The 22308-nt window shown below is 35.1% G+C and overlaps 1 protein-coding gene across 6 annotated transcripts in view; it reads left to right on the plus strand.

Annotated features, from left to right (window-relative positions):
* OTOGL (otogelin like) overlaps positions 1 to 16607 on the plus strand; it is a 127732-nt gene extending 111125 nt beyond the window's left edge. For 4 of the 6 annotated variants that reach the window (XM_034644027.1, XM_034644026.1, XM_034644029.1 and 1 more), the window contains 12 exons: positions 288 to 392; positions 1891 to 1998; positions 3393 to 3494; positions 3994 to 4098; positions 4184 to 4224; positions 6350 to 6413; positions 7482 to 7660; positions 8107 to 8211; positions 10659 to 10778; positions 12113 to 12158; positions 14900 to 14979; positions 15647 to 16607. In XM_034644027.1, the coding sequence (XP_034499918.1) occupies positions 288 to 392; positions 1891 to 1998; positions 3393 to 3494; positions 3994 to 4098; positions 4184 to 4224; positions 6350 to 6413; positions 7482 to 7660; positions 8107 to 8211; positions 10659 to 10778; positions 12113 to 12158; positions 14900 to 14979; positions 15647 to 15847 (1256 nt within the window). In that variant the 3' untranslated portion in view covers positions 15848 to 16607. The remainder of the gene's footprint in view (positions 1 to 287; positions 393 to 1890; positions 1999 to 3392; positions 3495 to 3993; positions 4099 to 4183; positions 4225 to 6349; positions 6414 to 7481; positions 7661 to 8106; positions 8212 to 10658; positions 10779 to 12112; positions 12159 to 14899; positions 14980 to 15646) is intronic. The other 2 variants (XM_034644030.1, XM_034644031.1) reach the window with 2 other exon arrangements.
* The last annotated feature ends 5701 nt before the right edge of the window (positions 16608 to 22308 follow it).

Below are 22308 nucleotides of genomic sequence, written 5' to 3' on the forward strand. Positions count from 1 at the left end.
TTTTACAAACACACATGCAAAATTCTGGCTATAAGCAATTAATAGTAATAATATGTGACAAGGTAAAGGTTCTGGGAATCTTTGACTTATGACAATTGAGGGTGAAAGACCATCCTTAATAAACCTTAAATTTGCTACCTTTTCACATAGGACCCATTTATAAGTTGAATGTGTTTAATTGCAGTGTAAAAACATGCAATGTGAGAATCAGTTCCCTGATTTGAGTTAGGACCCCAGATTTTAGTTATATTCACTAATATTTTAGTGCTTCTGTTTCTTATTTCCAGGATGTGACATGACCTTGTGTGAAACTGCCATTCCAACATGTACAGATAGTCAAAAATTGGTTGTTGGCCATAGTCCTCTTTCTTGTTGTCCACAGTATCAATGTGGTGAGTAATAACTAGGAAAAATAAGAGTGAGGTTTATTGTTTGTTCAGAATAGCGGATTAGATTCTCATTCTTTGGGTCTACAAGAAAGTGATTTGTTATAAAATATTGTGGAGTTGTCTTGCTAAAGATAGTTCTTTTTTCAAGATTTACTGATTTATTTATTTATTTAAGGTTTTATTTATTTCACACACACACACACACACACACACACACACACACACGCACGCAGGCAGGCAGGCAGGCAGAGGCAGAGGCAGAAGGAGAAGTAGGTTCCCTGCTGAGCAGAGAGCCCAACATGGGGCTTGATCCCAGGACCCTGGGATCATGATCTGAGCCAAAGGCAGACACTTAACCAACTGAGCCACCCAGGCGCCCCATGACTTTATTTATTTGAGAGAGAGAGAATGGGAGTGAACAAGAGCTGGGGGAAGGAGCAGAGGGAAAGGGAGAAGCAGATTACCCATTGAGCAGGGAGCCCAATTTGGGGCTTGATCCCAGGACCCTGGGATCATGACCTGAGCCAAGGGCAGACACTAAACTGACTGAGCCACTCAGGTGCCCCAAGATACTTTTTTAATTTGTAATTTCTTTATACATATATGTACATATAAATTTTAAGTTTATATATTATATTAACACATGGATTTAGATAATTAACTCATCTTAAAAATCTTATTAGCAGAAATATATAGGAAATAGCAGATGTGATACTGTGATTTATAATAAGAAATTGGGTATCTGGTCTTCCACCCCATTCTCAGCACAGAGCTCCTAATCCTTGGAGTTTCCTAAATGAGGAGATCTGGGAAGGTGTCTTTTGTTACGTTAATGATTCCTTTTGGAAAGCCTTTAGCTAATCTGAGGATGGGGGCTGGTTGCCAGGGGAACCACCCCTGTGATTTGGAGGGTTAGAACTTTTCAGTCCCAAGGATTTAATCAGTCATGCCTGTGTAATAAAGCCTCTATAATAAACCCACAAGAGAGTGAGGTTCAGAGAACTTCCAGGTTGGTGAACACAAGGAAATTCAGGGACTGGTGGGCTCTGAGAGGGCATAAAACTCTCTACCCATTCCCTATACTTCGCCCTATGCGTCTCTTCCATCTGGCTATTCCTCCTGAGTTATATTCTTTTATAAAAAATTGGTGATCTGGTAAGTAAAATGTTTCTCTGAGTTCTGCTGGCTGCTCTAGCAAATTAATCAAACCCAAGGAAGAGGTTGTGGAAGAGTTTGATATAGCCAGTCAGCCAGAAAGGAATACAGGTAACAAGGGGGGCTTGTAACTGGCATCTGTAGATAGTGTCAGAATTGGGTCGAATTGTAAGACACCCAGCTGGTGTCTAGAGAATTCCTTGGTGCTGTGTGGGAACCCTCCTCCACCAAACACACACTGAGTTAGCAGGACATATATAAATTCAAAGAGAACTAAACCATACTACTTTATTTATCTTATCATTTCACTCTATACAAATTTCCAAATATCTTGGTGTTTCCGCAGAGTGTGACCCATTGAAATGCCCCAGTATTTCAATACCAGAATGCAGAGAAGACCAATTCATGATTCAGGTTCAACAGGAAGAGCCTTGCTGTTTTTCTCCTCTCTGTGGTGAGTGTTCTGTGAGATAACTTTTTTGAACCAAAGAGAGAATGTAGGGAAAATTTCTTATTTGATATGAATTTCATGGGACTGATGCTAACCAATATTCTGCTGATATACTGATAGGAATTCAACTGAATAAGAACAGTTGAAAAGAAGGTATGGCATTTTAAATGACTCGACAATTATCACAGTTAGCACTACTTTCCCTTATTATATATATGGACTATGTATATCAGTCAAAACATTCTCAAGACAATATAATTAAGGTTTTTTTTCTTTAATTAGGCTAGTACCAGTTGTTTTTAAAGAAAAATTTATCCTTGGCTTTCCCTGAAAAGCCAACTAAAATAATGGACTCTGCTAAGCCATTGGAGTACCTCTTTAAAACTTCATTTCATGTATCATGTGTGATATATGTGTGAGCATGGGGATGATGGAAGAGAATGGTAGAAATGAAAGGTGTCTGGGAAAAGAGTATACAAAAGCCATACAGACTGTCTGATGAAATGGACGTTGAAAAATAAAAAGTTCTCTATTTTCCATTTCAATGAATTTTCATATCAAAGACTGGTGATTAATGTAGGTTTCAGATGTACCTATGGAAATCAAAACACATCTCTTTGTACCAGTTAAGATTTTTGAGTTCAGGTGGCAAAATGATTGATTTGGGCTAGCTTACCCACAACCAATTACCGGAAGGCTTGGGGATCAAGATTTTGTAAGATCAAGACGAAGCAGAACAACCAAGCCCTGGGAAGGAGAGACACCAGCTACTCCAGATGGCGGTCATTAATGACTGAGTCAGCAGCATCCCTTTCCTGCCCCAGTGTGCCTCTGTTTATGATTCAAATGCCATAGAAAGAGATTCTGATTTGTCTAATGTGGGTTGTTCCTACACAGAGGCCTGCTGAGAGTCAGGCACCTTTATTAAGAGTCATTCCAAGACAGTGTGGGTGGGACATTTTGTCAAGGTCTTTCAGAGAAGTGTCATCGAAGTGGGAAAGGGACACTGAACAGCCCAAAAGAACAGGTGCCTACTCTATTATTCTTCTGTAAATTGGAGTTATCAAGGGTAGCGAATTCAGAAAACTGAAGTAAATAAACCAATGACATTTTGATCCTAGGAAAAAGAAAGTTGCTCTAGAAATCTTACTGCTCTGTATTTCTGGTAAGACGGTGTTTTTCTCTGTCCCTGAGCTTGGAAGCATATAGTGATATACTTAGTAGTACTGTTTTCATGACCAAGTAAGGAGATCTGTCTGTTAAAGCCTTATTTTCCCTGTTTCTTATTTTATTAAACATTATTTCATGTTGATTTTTATATGTGTGTAGTAATCCAAATTAATAATTAGTTTGTTTTTAGCTCAGCTGTGACTTCGGGCTTTTTGTTTTACCTTCAGTTTGTGAATCTTGCACCAAACCTATTCCACTATGTACTGATGGGGAATTTCTCACTGTGGATCTTAATACCACACATTTCTGTTGTCCACAGTATTATTGTGGTAAGTATATCTTAACTAATTTAAAATATTGAGATGTGTCCAATGTTTGAGAAGCCCCATGAATCTTAGTTACACTGTTATATCAGATGTTTGTTGAATTCTAGCATGTAAAATATATATTAAGTATATATAATGTTTTTATACGTCTAAGAGCTCTTCTTGGATAATATCATTACCTCAAGATAGATTACTATGACTTTTCTCATCATCCTAGGATTTCTAGCTTTCCAGGTGATTCTATAGGTTCTCTACTTCCTTTCTCTTCTTGCACACCTGGCATTTCTCAGGGCTTTTAACCTGCTGAGCTGTCCTAGTTCTACTATTGTTGTACGTGCTTAGGAGTCATATATTCCATTCCCAACAATATATGGCAGGTGAGTGGTGGGAGAGATAGGAGTCCATGCATTATATCAGCAATGGCAGTGAACTAAATTGTAGGTAGCAAGGACAAGCTTTTACGAGAAGCTAATCTTTATCCATGGAATTTTTTTCTATTTAGTTTGTGACCCAAATCTTTGTCCTGCACCACTACTCAACTGTGCAGAGGATATGAAGCTTGTCAAAGAAAATGTATCTGGTCAATGTTGTCCAACATGGCATTGTGGTAACTAATTTTCATACTTTGAAGTTTTATCACAGTACAGTGATATATTCTGACCAATATAATTATGTTGATTTTTGCCTTTTAGAATGTAGCTGTGAAAACCTTGTTATGCCAACTTGTGAAGTGGTAAGAACACATATTTTGATTGAATTGTCATATTATTTAAATTAGTTTGTTCTTCCTTTATCCCTCTAATTTCTCAGTTCTCAGAGTTAATGAAATTATCCTCATTAAATTATACTGAAATAGATTAAAGTAACATGCTCTGGTATCAGGGAGCAGTGAACCATTTTTATTTACTTGAGATAAGAAAATGCAATCCATTTTCCTCCCCACTAGTGACTGAATCTACTAGCCTTATATCTACTTCACTTCACTGGTCTTAAATGAAGCAAAACATTGAAAGAAAGATTATCTCAATATTGACAGGTGTCCCCAGGGATTCTTCAAGAAATTGTGCCAGTGATGCATCTGTTGTGAAGGAGGAAGGGTTATAAACATGTAACTGTTGGTACTTTCTTAAGAGTTATCTATGAACATTTTGTAAATAAGGACGTTGAGGTCTAGAGAGAGCAAATGATTGATGGAGATCTTTAGGACTCAAACCAAGGGTTATTTTATGTCCATGTGTGTTTTTGTGTATTTCTTTATTCTTTCTACTCTGTCATAACTCTTTCATTTCCTTTAGAAACTATAGCCCAGGCATACAACAAAACAAGAACAAAAGCAAGTTGAAGCTGCCTTGTTTTTGTTCCTGGCCTGGAGTCTTCTTACCTGTGCTTCACTTTCCTCATCTGCAATATAAAAAGAATGACAATACCTATATCATATGAATAAGTTAATACAAATTAAGTACTTAGATAGTACCAGACACATAGAAAGAGCTCAATAAGTATTAGCTATAATTATTAAGATAAAATAAACACAATACTCAGAATGTTAACCATAAGGTACAGATCTTCATGGAGAATTTTCTAGGGAAGTTAACCATCAAGAAAAGTTTGGAAGAAAGTGATAGGTTAAAATAATGGATGGAAGGAGTTGAACTATTCTAGATAGAGGCTAGGTGGAACATGAATAAATGCACCAAAGTGTGAGGTAAGATATGTAGGCTGAGAGATAGAGACCTTTATCTTGCCTTGAGAAAAAGCATCCAACTCTTGGTTTCGGCTCAGATCATGATCTCAGGGTCATGAGATCAAGCCCCGCGTTGGACTCTGCACTCAGCACAGAGTCTGCTTGGCATTTTCTCACTCTTCCTCTCCCCCCTGCCCCGCCCTGCCTCATCACTTGAACTTGCACTCTCTCTCTCAAACAAATAAACAAATAAAACCTTTAAAAAACAGAAAAAGGAATCAAATTAATCTTATTACTGATATCATATGAAAATTAAATGCACACAGGAAAAATTAATACTTAAAAATGTAATTCTTGAAACTTTACATCTGGTACTACACTGAGAGGAACCTATACCATTTTTGACAGGGCAATGTTTAAGCATTGGTATGATAGCAATTTATTGACACCTAACGATTATACCACACTTTTGTGTCCTCCTTATTGTAAGTTCTTTACCTGAATTTACCCATTTATTTCTCTAAATAAACCTAAGAGGTAGGCAATGTTATTATCCCCATTTTACAGATGAGGGAAGTGAGAAGAAGTCTGGCTCAGTAACCTTCCGGAGATCACACAGCTAGTAGGCAGCAAAGCCAGGATGGGCACACAGCAGCCTTGTTCCTGAGTCTATGCTATTAGTCGCTCCGCTATACTCTTCTGCTCCTGCTTTATGTGCTGTAGGAGCCTTGCTCCATGCAAACATCTGAACCTTGGACCACTTCTGTACAGATCAAGAACATCTGCACCAACCAAAACTTCCAGGATTAGCACATATTCTCTTATCTCCAATTATCCACTAGAAGCCCAGAATCCAACAATATTTTCAAGTTAGTAAAGACTATAAAGATCATTTTCTCTACTTTCACCCATTTAATAGATAAAGAAATTAAAGTTTAGAGAGATTAGGTGATCCATAATCATATTGTTTATTGTGATTTTTTTCTGTAGGCTGCTAATTAAATGACCACTGGGTTAATCAAAGCCTGTTCACTATCAAATATTTATTAAGCACCTGATATGTGTCTGGCTGTGTGGTAGGGAATTTACTAAATGTTATACTGTGTATATATTTTTATAGTTGTCGTATAATAAGCTGTATAAGTCATATTTAATAATAATATCTTTCTAACAGGGAGAATTTACTGCAATAGACCGTAACTTTCAGAGTGACTGTGGATGCATACAGTATCTCTGTGGTAACTATGTTTTATCTAGCTTTTAAATGATATGTGTATTATTGGTATCTGTTGTTCACTATTAATAAATTATAAATTATTTTCTTTGAGTTGTATTACACATTTTAAGCCATTTTGCCAGTTTTTGAGTATAAAAATGCACTATAATTTTTCAGTTGCCTCTTTTGTAATATCTTTAAATGTTCTGACAAAAATGTTAACGGGACAGAAAAATGAATGTGTTTTTCAGAGGTTTTGCAGAATTTAAAGTTGATTCTATGGTTCTTTTAATATATACATTTAATATTTTAAAAAATAGACATCTAAAAGGGAGACTTTTTGCTCACTGATCTATCATTATGGATGTTAACATTGCAAAGCATAGAATTGATTTTTCTATAAAATAACAAATCTTCATATTACGTATTAGTGGGTTAATAAAAAACCTTTTATTCAACAGCTTGAAACTTTTGCATTTTTATATGCAAGAAAGTTTAAATTCAGTTGTTGGCAAGGCACAAAGAGCTTCTGAGCTGAATCTTCATCACTTTCCTAGCCTAACTTAACATGCTTTTACTTTGCATCATCTACCTTTGTCATCGAGTATGATAACAAAGACTATTTATTTTGCATCACAACAAAATGGAAAATTTTCTCTCAAAAGAACCATTAAAAACCATGAAATGTTACTGCCACCATGAATAGCCCTACTAGTGTTGATATAGATTTTGCTTCCATTTATATCTACTCCCCCAAATTACCATGTTGTGTTTCCAGAAGAGAGAATAACAAGTAGCTTGATGATAATTCTAAAATTCTGGAATCTGCTATGAAGTATAGTTTTTGCAGGCAGTTAAAACAGTAAAGAGGAGTTGAGTTTACAGATCACTTTCTTGTATGTTAAGGAATAAATGTGATACATTCATTATTAAGTAAACTCTTGAGTTATTAACAATATATAGAGGTAAAAATCTTTATTGGTTTTGAAAAACTGCACATCACAATGAAAACATAAATATCAATAAAAGTTCCATTTATTGATTAATAAAAAACTCAAAATAGTACTTTTCATTGACTTTCTTCTCTTAGAAAAGGATGATGTGTGTGTATTTCAAGAAGTATCAGTATTGAATCCTGGCCAGTCTATGATCAAGTATGTGGAAGGGGACTTTTGTTACACAGTGGAGTGTCTGGAAGAAAAAGATAACCATACAGGATTTCACACTCTGAATTTTACAATGGTGAATTGCTCAAAAGAATGTGACATTGTAAGTATTCTTTTTAAGTCATTCTGGTGGAGAGTTAAATTAATCATAAAATGGCAGCTGTAGAATTTTAACTAGTGAATACTGCATAAGTTTAAAGTATACCCTTGAATAGTTCAATAATCTATCAATGTGTAATATATCTATATAATGCATATTTTCCTTTTCCTGTGTATGATCCTGAGAATTATTATCTATTTATCTATATAGCTTGCTTGATCTGCTTGATGAATCTTGGCTGCTAGAGGTAAAGGTTAATATTTACTTCACTTTCTAATACAGTCATATACAGTCAATTATTATTTGAAGTGTCTCAAATTCAACACTTAAAATGCTTACAGGTGTTCTGAGAGAGCATGTAGTTATATTGGGAAGCACTTCCAGGATGGATTCATTAAAAATATTGGTATTGTTATGTGGCTAATTAAATGTACTCTCATTATACCCAGCACCAGATGTACACTCCATCTCCAAGTGATTATGATTGCTGTGGTACCTGCAAAAATGTGTCCTGTAAATTTCAAATGGAAAATGGAACATCAGTTATATATGAGGTATGAATTCCTTAGTTCCCAATATAAGTTCCTTGGAGGCTAGCTTTCTGTACTATTTTCTGAAGAGGTTCTTAAGTCAAATAAGTTTGAAAAATATCACACATGCACACACACACAGACACACACAGGGTTCTACATACAATAAACACACTCATATACAGCACACAAGACATAGTTTTATTTGTTACACTTTAAAGTTTCTGATAATTCCTGCTGTAAAGGAGTATGTTTAACTCATTTCTCAAACTTATTTTAGTATAGATCCTCATTTTTTCCCCAGATGTGAGCAAAAATGGGCTTTGAGAATTGCTTATTTCTAATCCTTAGAACAAAGGGAAAAAAACATTATTTTATTCACTCATTTAAAATGAAGCATTTTAAAAGAAAATCTTTAAAAAAAAGGCAGGGGGAGCGTCTGAATGGCTCATCAGTTGGATGTCTGCTTTTGGCTCACGTCATGATCCCGGAGTCCAAGGATCAAGCCCCGCATTGGGCTCCCTGATTGGTGGGGAGTCTGCTTCTCCCTCTGCCCCTCCCCCCTCTGGTGCTCTCACTCGCTCACTCTCTCTCAAATGAATAAATAAAAACTTTAAAAGAAATTTTAAAAATGAAGCATTTTAACAGAAATCTGAAATTCACAATGGTAACATTTTGTTATTTCAGGTATTGAAGATTTCAGTGGATAAATAAGAGAAAAGATTTAGAATTTTTGCCAATTTTTTTTTTTACAAAGAAGACCTCAAGAGTCAGTAATGCTACATTGCATCTTTCCACCAAAAATAATAAAATAATTATTCAGAATTCTCCTATAGTCTCATAATAGCTCCATATAGGTTTATAGACTGACCTACTCCTTCCTAGAAAAGTGGAACTTTCTATTATTAATGCAGTTATTAGTGATGTCATCAGTTTCAAGAGTATCACTAATTCTTTATAACTTACATTATCTGAAACTCGTTCCAGTTTATTGTTGCCATTTTTAAGTTTTTCATTAGAAGTTTAATTATCTAGAGGTCTTACTTCTGGTGTTCTTAATTACATGAGATTACTCACATACCCCCAAAACAGATTTCTCCAAACTTGTGTATTTTATTAAATAAGAAAGATGAAAAATTGTCTTCTTGTGCCATAACCTATGTTTCACAGTTATGTGCAAACTAGTGTTACCGGTTTAAATAGTGTTGTTGATATTGTTTGTCTGTTTTATCCTAGCGATATTTCTGTTTTATAATATATTATTTTAAAGAAGGGGTTTTGAAAACAGAGCTTCTAAAATGATGAGGAAGACATAGGTGTCAGTGAGAGAAAAGGAATCAGAGTTTACTTGGAAAAACACAGAAATTTGGGGTAAATTTTAGTAAAAGGGCAACATAAACTCTATAAACAATAATCCAGGAACCATCTATGTATATGACTAGTATTCATTATGATAGCCTGAAATGTAAATTAAAGACTAAATTATGTCCAGGATATTTTTTGAGAACTCAACAGGCAATGCAATCAAGGTAAATATACATCAAGATCGTTAACTCCTCGCTCTTTCGAAGATAAGCTTTACTTATCTAGAAATCTAATTTCTACAGAACAACTGATTTTTGATTTCAGATAAACAAGATAGTACTATTTGAACTGAATATTAGAATTACTATTTGAATTTAAATATTTTATTTTCTCTTATACCTGAACTTGTAGATCTTTTCTAATTGAGGTTCATAGAAGATCTAAAGATATTCGTAAGTTAAAATAGAATCTGGAGAAAAAGAAGTTCATCAAAATTCCTTACTGCACAGGAATCTTCAAGCCAGAGTTTGGCTAACATTTTAAAATGTGGATTATAAAATAAAAATATAGATCGACAACTACAGCCCGATAATTATAATATGTCCAGCTGCTTTTATTTCTAAATAAGAATTCTGAAATCAGGAATGAAATAAACAGTGATTATGTTTAAAAATTTGTTACAGGAATAGGATTATGTTTTAAAACAATGATAAGGAATATAAAACTCGAAGCAAAAGTCAACAGTCACCGTCATCCAAAGATTTTTTAATAGTTTTGTGGATAAGGGAGTAGAAGGAAGGATAAACAAATCTCAAGAAAGGAGGCATATTAACTAATATGATTTGTTGTTTTATAATTAGTAAGGGAATTTTAGAACAAGACCTTTGACACTAGACCAAATTGGATAATTAATCTTGTAGTAGAAACAGACATCTATTTGTTTTCATCACTTTATTTCACGGTTACATCTCAGTTCTAGTATGAAACCAAACACACATGCACACACACCATCTATTCTAATCCTTTTAGATAAATTTGGGGATATTTCCAGATGGACATTGTATGCCACCGGAAGTTCTCTGCATCTTGACTTGGAAAGGAAATATTCTACTTAAGAAATATATCAGATTTTAATAAGCAAAACAGTAACTTTCTCTTATTTTTAGGAGGGGAGGACCTGGCATTATAATTGTACCACATATGAATGTGTTAAGACTGACGAAGGGACAATGATTCTGAACTACAGTATGGTCTGTCCCCCTTTTAATGAGACTGAATGCAAAATGGTTTGTACTTTATCATATCTAAGAAAATGCAGTATTACATATAATTTAGAAAACAGTATGTTTTTGAAGGTCATACGCACATACATTGTGGCTTATTTATTTGGGTGTATGTTTTATTTTCATGTATACATAAAAGCTCTATTACATTTCTTCAGTTTGCCATTTTGAGTTTAAATGGTGCTCCAAATAACTTTGATTCTCCGTGATCAGCAGACCTAGCCTCTCTTTCAGTATGAATTAATAGTCAATTAGAGGTTGGCCAATTTTATTTCTTAAACACATAGCCAGATTTATGACACCATTCCCTTTTTAATGCATGCTGGCCTAAATTTGTCTTAACATCTCTGATCACAGGCCATGATGGAACCTGGCATATATCACAGCACTGCTGGTCCATTAGCTTAGATACCCCGATTCCTTATTCTCTCAGAGAAGAGTCCACTGGGAAAGTAGATTTTTGGAGGTGATACTTTTTTCTTACAAGATCCTTTGTAGATTTAACTATACAGGAGATAATAATCCCTGATGAAAAGTGAACTTTGTTCTATTGTATAGGCAATATTTTTCTTACGTGTACAGAAATAGCATAGTCTCATTGATTTTTTTCTTCTCAAGATGTGCCCGTTTAGTGATGGTGGCTAGCTGGCTGGGGAGGTAGATATCATATATAATAAAGTAATAGAATTTCAGCTCTGGAAACAATATTAGGCCTCATCTTATTTCACAGATTCATTATTATGGCGTAAATTCTTTTACTTGAATTGCAATTATCAAGTTACTAAAAACATTAGCGGCTTACTGTAAGAATTCAAAAAGATAATCAATAAAATTTTCTTAATTTAGTCTTAGGCAAGAGTCATCCTGAAGTGGGGGATTTTTTTGACTAAAATGTAAAAGAAAAAGATACATCATTTTAACATTCAATTATATTCAGGACCTTAGTCTTGTTTCATAGAATACTTTAGGTTATTTCAAGGAGTTGAAAAAAACATAATGGCCTCTATTTAAAGTACCTATTAGTATTTCGCTTTGGTAAGAATTTTTTTGTGTTGTTTAAAATATTTTTTAAAATAAAAAAAATATTCTTTTAAGTAAGTTAATCTTTTTGCACTTTTTCTTACTAGTGAAGAAATAACAAAAGTTTAAACAAAATATTAGCTCCTAATTTTAAAAACAAATGAATTCTCGTTAGAAATAGTTAAATTTCTCTTAGTTTCCTATAAAGGTTTTGTGATATTTAAATAAAATGCCGAGAGAGTTAGTTTTCTATTTCTAGTCCAAGAGGAAATGAACAAACATTGTGAGTTTTGACTTTATTCCTTCTCTCTTCCTAGAATGAAGGGATTGTAAAGCTTTATAATGAAGGCTGTTGCAAGATCTGTAAGTGAGGACATATTACATGCATTAATTTGATAGATTAGTTTTAATTGCTCATGGTGATTATGCTTTTTCTAATAAAATTCAGATCTTATGATGCAAGGAGGGAAGCACATTTTATAATGTTATTATTTAAATGTCTGTTGTGTGGTTAATTATTTTGTAATTTAGTCTTCTGGAGTATGAATAAAGTATTTTTATTTTAGACGAATTTTAACCTAAATATCAGAAATTTCTTTACTGTTGTATTTCCCAAAAGGTATTGTATAGGATTTTAATAGGTTTTGAATTTAAAAGGTCTCTATGGTCAAATTTGCTTGGAATGTGCGGGGCTATACAAAATTAAATAGGTAATGATGAGAATGGCATTGTGACTTCAATAAAGACCTTGGATTCTATAGCTCCACGTTGATTAAGTAAGTACAGTTTGATATTTGAGGGCAGCCAGAGAAAGATCTATGCAACTGACCATAATCCTACCATTTATTGCCTGCCATACATTGGCACTATTAAGCCCCCTGCAGACAGTAGTGAAACCAATCTTCACAACAGTTCTGGGAGGTAGATGGGGACGTAGGTATGGTTTCTCCTATAGATAAGGAAATGAAGTTTCAGAAATATGATTGCACTAATTAGTAATGGACGAAGGCCTATCCAGTGCCTGGGTCCAGGACCTTTCAATTCTGCCAAGCTCTCTGAAGTTACAGAATAATACCAAGCTACCTCAGTTTCTCCCATCTGACATGTAAGAACTTGTGAAATAGTTTCTGCTTTGGTATCACAAAATCCTTGTCTGCAGTCTTTGCTTCTGGGTGACTGGGCTATCTTGGGGAGACTGGATGTTGGATACTATTGCAGATGCTGTGCTAAACTAAATATGTTACACTAGATTTTAAGGAATGAATAGGAAATGTCTCTTGGTACAAATAAGTTCAGCCAGCTAACAATAATTTATGCTGTCCCAGTTGTATTCATTGCATGAATTAGCTAATCAAACTGATCTTAATGAAGTGCCTGCCATGTATCAGGCACTCTCTTAGGCACTGGGACTATGATAGTGAATGAAACAATACCTGCATGCCTAGTGCATATTATGAAGAAGGGGGAGAAAGAATGAACACATAAATACATACTACTGTGTCAGGTAAAGATGAGTGATATAAAGAAAAATAATTACAGACTAAAAGGGATAAAGAGTGGGGAGCTGGGTTGCTAATTTAAGTGAGTGACTAGAGAATTCCTCTGTGATGACATGTCATCTGGGTAGAGACTGAATGTCTTTGGGAAGCCAGCCAGGAAGGATAACAAGCGTTGAAAGCAGAGGAAGTAGCAAAGTTTGGCTAAGCACGGGGATGAAGGTGACAGAAAGAAGAGGATAGGAACCTTACAGGTCATATTAAAGATGACTTCTTTCTTAAGTCTTTCTCCTTACATGAGAATAGAAAGGCTAATAAAGTAACTAACCACTGAGGGAAAGCACCATAAGGTACACACCAGCCTGCCGTCTATCACCAACTCTCAACCTCCAACCAGGCTATGGTTGGGACGCCAGGGAAAGGAGAAGGGACAAGATTAGGATTCTGAGGAGGAGCCATGAATGAGATGGAGGAAAACCAAAAACGGTGTTTCAGAAGCCAAGTGTGGAAAGTCTTATCAAGGAGGAGAGAGTGATAGACTAGGTCAAATGCTGCTGAGAAGTTAAGTAGGATGAGAACTCCATAGTTAGCACTTTGAAGGTCAAGAGTGACCTTGAGAAGGACAGTTTAATTTCAGGCAATCTTTACTACACATCTCTGCTTTAACTGGAGTAGTTTAACTTTTAGATATGTTACATGTTGGAATTTCATATATGCACTTAAACAAAGATTTTGTGGCCAAACTAGTTTGGAAACTGGAGATCTAATTTCAGTCTTTTGCAAACAAGGAAACTCAGCAGAATGAGTTCACCGACTTTCCTAAAGTCACAAAGCAAGTAATGTCAGAGTGAAGTAAGAACCTTGGTCTTTTTGCATCCTGATTCAGGGGTTATTTACATTCACTATCATATAGTTTAAATATCTATTCTTAGGTGTATTATTAAGTGGTCATCTATCACACACACAGAGGCATATTAATATATCATTAATTAATACAAAGTATTTTAATGTGAAGTCCTAAGAGATCATTTCAGAGTCATAAATATCAACTATAATATGACTCATCCGTACATTTCAAAATGGTTGCTAAATAATTCAGTTACATTCATGTATGATTTTATATTAAAATCTATTAAGATAAAGTGGTTTTAAAACTGTTTTTAACTTTAAAATAGATTTATGTATATATGTATAGAAGCCTAATTATGTACATGTATATTTACTTCTGCATACGATGTTTCATTCTAAAAATTATTTCACATTTTTAGATTTTTAAATATATATTTTCTCTCTATATATGATACACACAGGTTGATGTTAGCATTACTACATGTGTAGAATGTTTTGATTTATGATTATGATTATTCTAGGACAATAAGGTAAAGAGGTAAGTATAATGCTAAAAAATATGAGAAAATCTATTTAGAAAGTGAACCTAAATGTTGAACATAAAATATATGAGGGAAATTTTAAGTGTACCTTAATACAGGAATATTTTTATATAAATATAGATATTTTTTATTTTAAATATATGCCTTTGTTTAATTGAGTTAAGAAACAATCTGCCATGGGCCTTCTGATGAAAAAATACATTCTGTATTTTATCAGGCAAACGAGAAGAAAGAATATGCCAGAAAGTGATCATTAAATCAATCATAAGGAAACAAGACTGTATAAGTCAAAACCCTGTAAGTGGAAAAATGTAATTTGTTACATAAAGGGCATGCGTCTTTCCAAAAGTATATGTGTCACAGCACTAATGCGTTTGTAAGTCAACAAAATGCTGACTGTCACAATATTTATCTTTGAGATTATTCATACATCTTAATATTAAAATATTCTGTTTGTGAAGAAGTGTGAACTATTCTTAGCATAAATAATCAATAGTTATGAATCATAATAGCAATCTAGAGAGATGAAATTAAAGCCAAATATATTTGACTACATATTTTCATAACTATGCAATTTTACTCAGCAGAAATAGTCTTAGTTCTAACTTTACCCCATTTAATATGACCTATCCAATGCTACAGTCTACACAAGCCATGATATAATACAGATTACAATAGAATCATTGTGAACATTTTACATATACCTGACTACTTATATGTGCACATTTATTTCAGAGTTCGATTTATGTCAGCCTTACAGTCTTGGGCATCACTGTGGAACATCTGTTGGACTTATTCAAGTTACTAAGTTTTAACCTGGTATTTTTTGCAGTCTTCTAACATATAAAGCTTGAGAGTTATTATAGTGATAATGAAGTTTTGCTTTCTTTTGATTTCTCATAAGAATTGAATAGCCAGTTTTTAAAAATTTTAAGAATTCTTTTCTCATTGTCTCTCCTGAAAGGTAAATGTTGCATCTTGTGATGGAAAATGCCCATCTGCTACCATATATAACATCAATATTGAGAGCCATCTCAGATTCTGCAAGTGTTGTCGTGAAAATGGAGTGAGAAACTTGTCTGTGCCTCTGTATTGCTCAGGAAATGGCACTGAAGTCATGCATGCCCTCCAGGAACCTATAGACTGCACATGCCAGTGGAATTAAACTTTTGATTCTAGGAACTCTATGCAATAATCATAATGTCAAGTGAAGTTACTTTCTAACACTATTATTTAGGCACTGGAAGATTTATACTATTTAACAATAAGGTATTATTCACACTCTTGGGATATGGCAATTTAACACTTGGTACAAATATATGCAATTTCCTAGAAAAAATAGATTTATTGATTTACTCTATTTTAGAGAATCAAATGATTTTAAGTTGTTCAGCTGAAATGCAGTTATGTATATAAATGCAACCTTCCATAGCCCTGGGATGTTCTCATCAATTAGAAAAGTCTTTTGCAGAATTTTTCAGTTGCACTCAATAGTGATTTTTTTGCTTTACAAAGTCTGCCATAGCTACCCAAATTAAGATAACAGTACGCTTTCATCGCTACCGTTTAGTCTGGTAAATGTAATTAGTTAAAATTTGCATCTGGATAGTCATAAAGAGTAGGATACTTAGAGACAGAACATAGAACTACAGGATTAGATTATTTAAAGCCTGAATGAATATCAGGGCTGTTATTGCAAATTCCTCTCATTTTGCAGGTGTATCATGTCACTGGAGAAGCCGTGTGACTTACACCAAATGTCTTTGTGCATTCGGCCCTATGCTCTTTTCTTTTGAATGGTATAGTAAGGTGTCTGTCACAGAATCTTTGATTCTTAAGAGTTTGCTTTTCATAGAAGCAAGAATTTTAAATTCAATTCCTTTTAAAGAAATGAAAAAAAAATGCCACACATATGTAGGTATATACATACATATAACAGTAATCCCAATAATAGAAAATGGAGAAATGTTGCATCAGTTGCTAAATAGTGGAGGGATATCTTGGACTTTTATTTTTTATACCATTACGACGGTTGTTAAATATGGTGTTACTATTTAACATTTAATTATTTGCTATCTCATGGACCTATGGTTTTTGATATGTATTTGCATTTGATCGAAGTTGCGTGCTATTTTGCTTTTCATGCTGCTGCTTTGCCAATGAAGAATGAAATAAAATTATTTGAATGTATTAATAATTCTGCAATGGAATGCTGCACTTTTTAAATATTAGTATTGACATTTGCAAGGAACATATCTTGAGATCTTTGCAAATCCCCAAATTTTCTGCCACTTAGAGTATAGAATTATTTGAGTAGGGCATTTCCTCATCTGTAAAAAAGAGAATGCCCTACTTGGTATGATTGTTGTGGGGATCAAACGAAGTCAAATAGCAACAAGAGAACAGTAAAGGTGCATTGAAAAGCAAATGCGGGGCCTGATGGACTACTTTCAAATTTCAGCTAGGTGAGTTGCTTGGTTTCAAAATCACGCTTCCCAGAAAAAAAAATGCAATTTATTAGATATTTTGGACCTCCAGGGTTACTAAAAAACGAGTGAAAGAACGAAATGAACATTGCATCAGCAAAGTCCCAGTGTCTACTGTTTATAAAAATTGACTTTATCTTATTTGTGCTTAATAAAAGTGTTTCATCTAGACATTAACATTTCAGTATTCTTTGACTCCTGTTAACATATAGGTTGAATCAAATGTCTTTGGTTAAAATAAATTAACATTGCTTGAGAGAAACTATTACATACCTCAGCTGAGGCACATAAGTTGTATGTTGTCTGCCACACATTTCTTTTTTTTTTTATTTTATTATATTATGTTAATCACCATACAGTACATCCCCAGATTCCGATGTAAAGTTTGATGCTATTAGTTGCGTACAACACCCAGTGCACCATGCAATACGTGCCCTCCTTACTACCCATCACCAGTCTATCCCATTCCCCCACCCCCTCCCCTCTGAAGTCTTCAGTTTGTTTCTCATAGTCCATAGTCTCTCATGTTTCATTCCCCCTTCTGATTACCCCCCTTTTCTTTATCCCTTTCTTCCCCTACCGATCATCCTAGTTCTTATGTTCCATAGATGAGAGAAATCATATGATAATTGTCTTTCTCTGCTTGACTTATTTCACTTAGCATTATCTCCTCCAGTGCCGTCCATGTTGCAGCAAATGTTGAGAATTCGTTCTTTCTGATAGCTGAGTAATATTCCATTGTTATATATGGACCACAGCTTCTTAATCCAGTCATCTGTTGAAGGGCATCTCGGCTCCTTCCATGATTTGGCTATTGTGCCACACATTTCTTTATTTTCATCCTCTGTAAAATACATGTTATTAAATTAGAAATCTAAATCAAGTTTAGACCTATTTGTGGGGGAACAGGGGAAACAGTGTCCTAGAACATCATAAGCATTCTGCAATACAACAGATAGGTATTGAGCACCGGCTATGTGGCAGGTGCTCTTCTGAGCTCCGAGCACATAGGTAAAATAAAGCAGACACAGTACGGACCCTCCTGTAGTTTAAAGTCTAGTGAGAAAGTAGTCATGAGTTAAATAAACATCCTATGAGAAAGTTCAGAAGGAGAGCCCAAAACTTTGGAATGTTGCATATGATACAGGTGGCCCTCAAATCATCAGAGAGGATGATTTGGGACACTGGATAATAACCTGGACAATAACTTGGTGTTGGGACAACTGGATAATAAGTTGGGCAAAGAGAAATTTGGATTCATACATCCACTGACATGTGGATAAATTCTACATGAATTAGAGATTTAAATGTTCAAAAAGGAAGGGGGAGGGTAGAACTTCTAAAGAAAACATGGGAGAAATTGACTAACACCTTAGAGTGGGGGAGAGTCGTTCTGACTCAATATCCAAAGGCCCCGAAGAAAAGATTGATAAATTTAGCAGGAAAACTGGAAACAAATTCTGCAAGACAAAACAAGTCAACAAAAGAAAAATGTAAAACCAAAGCACAATATTCACAGTGTATGACTGATAAAGGCTAGTCTTCTATATAAAGAGCTCCTAAAAAAATCACAAAAGGAAAATATGAACAACTTAATAGAAAAATGGGCCAATAACTTATACTGATGTTATAGAGAAAAAGAAATAATACTTGAGGACACGGGAAGAAATCTGGCATACTTTTTTTTTTTTTTTTTTTAGGATTTATTTATTTATTTGAGAGAGAGAGAAAGAGAGTTAGAAAATGGTGGGGAGGGGCAGAGGGAAACGCAAAGCGAATCCCACGCAGAATCCAAGCTCAGCACAGAGTCCGACGCAGGGCTCAATTCCATGACCTCGAGATCATGATCCTAGTGAAACCAAGAGTTGGACATTCAATTGACTGCACTAACCAGGCACCTGATGGAGCCTACTTTTAATAAAAGCATTTCACATTCAATTTACACTGAAAAGCCATTTCTCACCTACAAGATGGTAAACAATTAAAAGTTTAATTATACTTTTATTTTTTAGGCTAGGCAGCTTATAAACCACAAACATTTATTTCTTACAGTTCTTGAGGCTGGGAAGTCCAAGATCAAGGTGCCAGCAGTCTTCTTGCTGTTTCCTCACCTGGCAAGAGGGATGAGGGAGCTGTCTGGGGTCTCTTCTTTAAGGGCACTCATCCCATTCATGAGGACTCCACCCTCATGTTCTATTCACCTCCCAAAGGGCCCACTTCCGAATACTGTCACCCATGATGTTAGCATTTCAACATATGAATTTAACGTGGGGTGGGGAGTGGGAGATACAAAATTCAGACTCTACCAAGTAGGTTGAAAGGTGACTAGTGAGTGGTAAACTGAGCTCATATATACACCCCTCCTAATGTACTCATGCCCGGATTCACTCAAACACACGCTCATGTTTCTGCTGCTGGTGGTCCTGAACCTGCTCCCACCTTCATGGTAATTCTCAATGCGGGCAGCCTGAAACAGCGAGGCAGGAACGGCACAGCGCATGTGCAGAGGACCAGCCAAAGCCATTGGCCGCCTTGTCTTCCCCTGACCAGCGTTTTCTTTCTGCCTGCCATAGGCACTCTGGCTTCTCACACCACTTCTGGGCTTGGAAGAAGCACCATAAACCCCAGGACTACCCTGATAAATCGGGTAACGCAGCCTGGAATAAAGGGGGAGTAAATATCCTGTAAGGTAAACTCTGAGCAATGAAGACAGGCCCAGGAGCCAGCAGGTAACTGGCTCACTGTCACTCCTCATCCTCACGGACGATTCCCAGTGCCTCGGTTCCTTTGGCCTTTCCAGATACATCTGTATTCTATGTGAGCTGTGGCCCACTCTCGAATAATTTGACTTGTATTTAGTTTTGTTTCTCTCCTGCCCCACTTCCCTTAGTTCAGTTCCTTGCAGAGTCTCCCCCACGTCAGTAGATAACAATTTTAATATCTGCATGTGCTATGTCAGCATGTACTTGAACCACGTACATATTTCCTGACAGGCTCAGAAATTTACATTAAAACTACAAAATGCTAACTTTAGCTTATTAAATCAATAAAGATTGAGCTGTTTACTATGTCCTGGTGGAAGGGAGAAGAGTGAAAAACCAACTCATGCAGTTTCTAGGAGAAAATGAATATAAAACATCTACCTAAATAATTTCTATTGTCATTTTTTTTATTTTCGCTTTTCTCCCTGCCTCTCTTGATCCAGGATTAAATTGAATATATAACTTTTTAATTCTCAATTTCTTTAAGAATTTCTATATTCTCAAAAGCTTTTCAGCTTTTTCTCAAAAGCAGTAGAAATTTTATATGCTATAGAGTATTTTTGTAAGTGAATATCACGATTTATTTAACCAGTCTATTAATGGATATTAAATTTGTTTCTCATTTTCCCTATTATAAACCCTTGTGCATGAAGTGGAATTGAAGGACCAAATGGCATCAACATGCTGAAGAATTTCCATACATTTTGCTAATTTGTCTTCCATAACTGCTGATCAACTTTTTCCTCCCCCAAGAAGTTTATGAGTTTGTTTCTTTTATCCTTTATCATCATCAACCCTAGGTAGTAGCAGACAAAAGTCCTTATTGATATAATAATAAAAAAGGTCAGCTCATAGTAGAATGGATATCTGACTGTGCCACTGAATTCAAACCTTTTTGTAGACTCGTTTTATCTCTTGTCTATTTTTTCTTTGTCCATTTTCTTAGTGGTAATTTTATAGAGTGCTCTTTCAGGACAAATGACCTTGCAAGCTTTATTTCACCTGTCTCCACCCTAAGTACTATAGTTAATATACCCTGGGACTTTTCGTTCTGTTTTTAAAAATTAAATTGTTAGTAGTAAAACAAAACCTCTTACTCATGTTAGTTGTAAGAGATGAATATGAATAAGTTATTGATATATTCCATTCAATTTAAGCTGAAAAGGAGAGAAGACAGACATAGTACCTTGAGGCTCTAATGTCCAAAAGAAAATAGAGGCTCTTAATAGGAATTAAAAGGTTTCTGAAATTTTTCTAGGCAAATAACTATCACACAATGTTTCAAGGTTAATGTTCACATTACATAGAAAATAACACTGTTGAAATCAAGATATCTCAACAATTTCTTAAAACTAATCTTTTGAGAACGTTTGTGGTTACAATATGCAGATTTAGAAGATTTCAGGATACACAAAGATTAAGACTCTGGCTAGAGGGCTTGCAGCTCAGGTGAATTAGGATTCACATTTGTGCTAATATTCCCAGACAAGGTCACTGTGAATGGTCCAGCAGTCTGGTTTCTGTACAGAAGTGCTCCTCTGAGGGGTGAGGGAATACTGAAATCTGGCTGAGGTTTCTCAAGCCAGGTCATGTACCCTGACAAGAAGCTGTTTCTGCCGAGAGAAAGGCATGCCTTTTTCTTTGCGTGAAGACCCTGGCCTCTCGCCAAGCCAAACACCCGTTTGGGAGTGCATCTTCCCAGAGGGAGGAGCTGTTTCTCATAATTCCTGAGGTATTTTCTAATTTATCCACCAGACATTATGCCTTTTCCTAATGTATCTACCATGAGGAGGCATCTTTTGCTAATTTGCTCAAAGGTTAGCAATCATCTTGTTCTTAGACTTAGCATTCTTTTTTTTTTTTTTCCTAATAACGTTGTATAAATGGCTATGATACTTGAAATCTTGCCTCTACACTGCATCTTTGGGGGGGGAACACTTGACTTTTCAGAGTTATTTCACTAACAACTGCTAACTAGAAAGATGGATGTTCTGGTTAAAGTCAAAATTCCATCATATTACAAAAAATGTTTTCAATTATCAGAAAATAGATCACAGAAGACTTGAGATGGATAAAAATTTTTTAAATTTGTATTTTGTTTACTAAAGATATGGAATTTAAGTTTTCTGCCTTCTCAGTCATATTTATTTTGTGCCAAAATTAAATTTTGTCTGTCTATATATTCTATTAAAAGCTATATATGCATGCACATAAATACACACAAAAAAAAGAAATTCAGTTTTGTAACCTAATAGTTCCGTATATGAATTAACCGTAGTCCTTCCTGCCAGTCCTAATATCTCCATTTTTGAATTCTTATGTTTGTTTTATTTCTTGGTTGCTTGATTATGTCTTCAAGAAATTTTTCTGCAGAAAGG

This window comes from Ailuropoda melanoleuca, chromosome 15 (assembly GCF_002007445.2).
Source record: "Ailuropoda melanoleuca isolate Jingjing chromosome 15, ASM200744v2, whole genome shotgun sequence".
NCBI classification, from domain to species: Eukaryota; Metazoa; Chordata; class Mammalia; order Carnivora; family Ursidae; genus Ailuropoda; species Ailuropoda melanoleuca.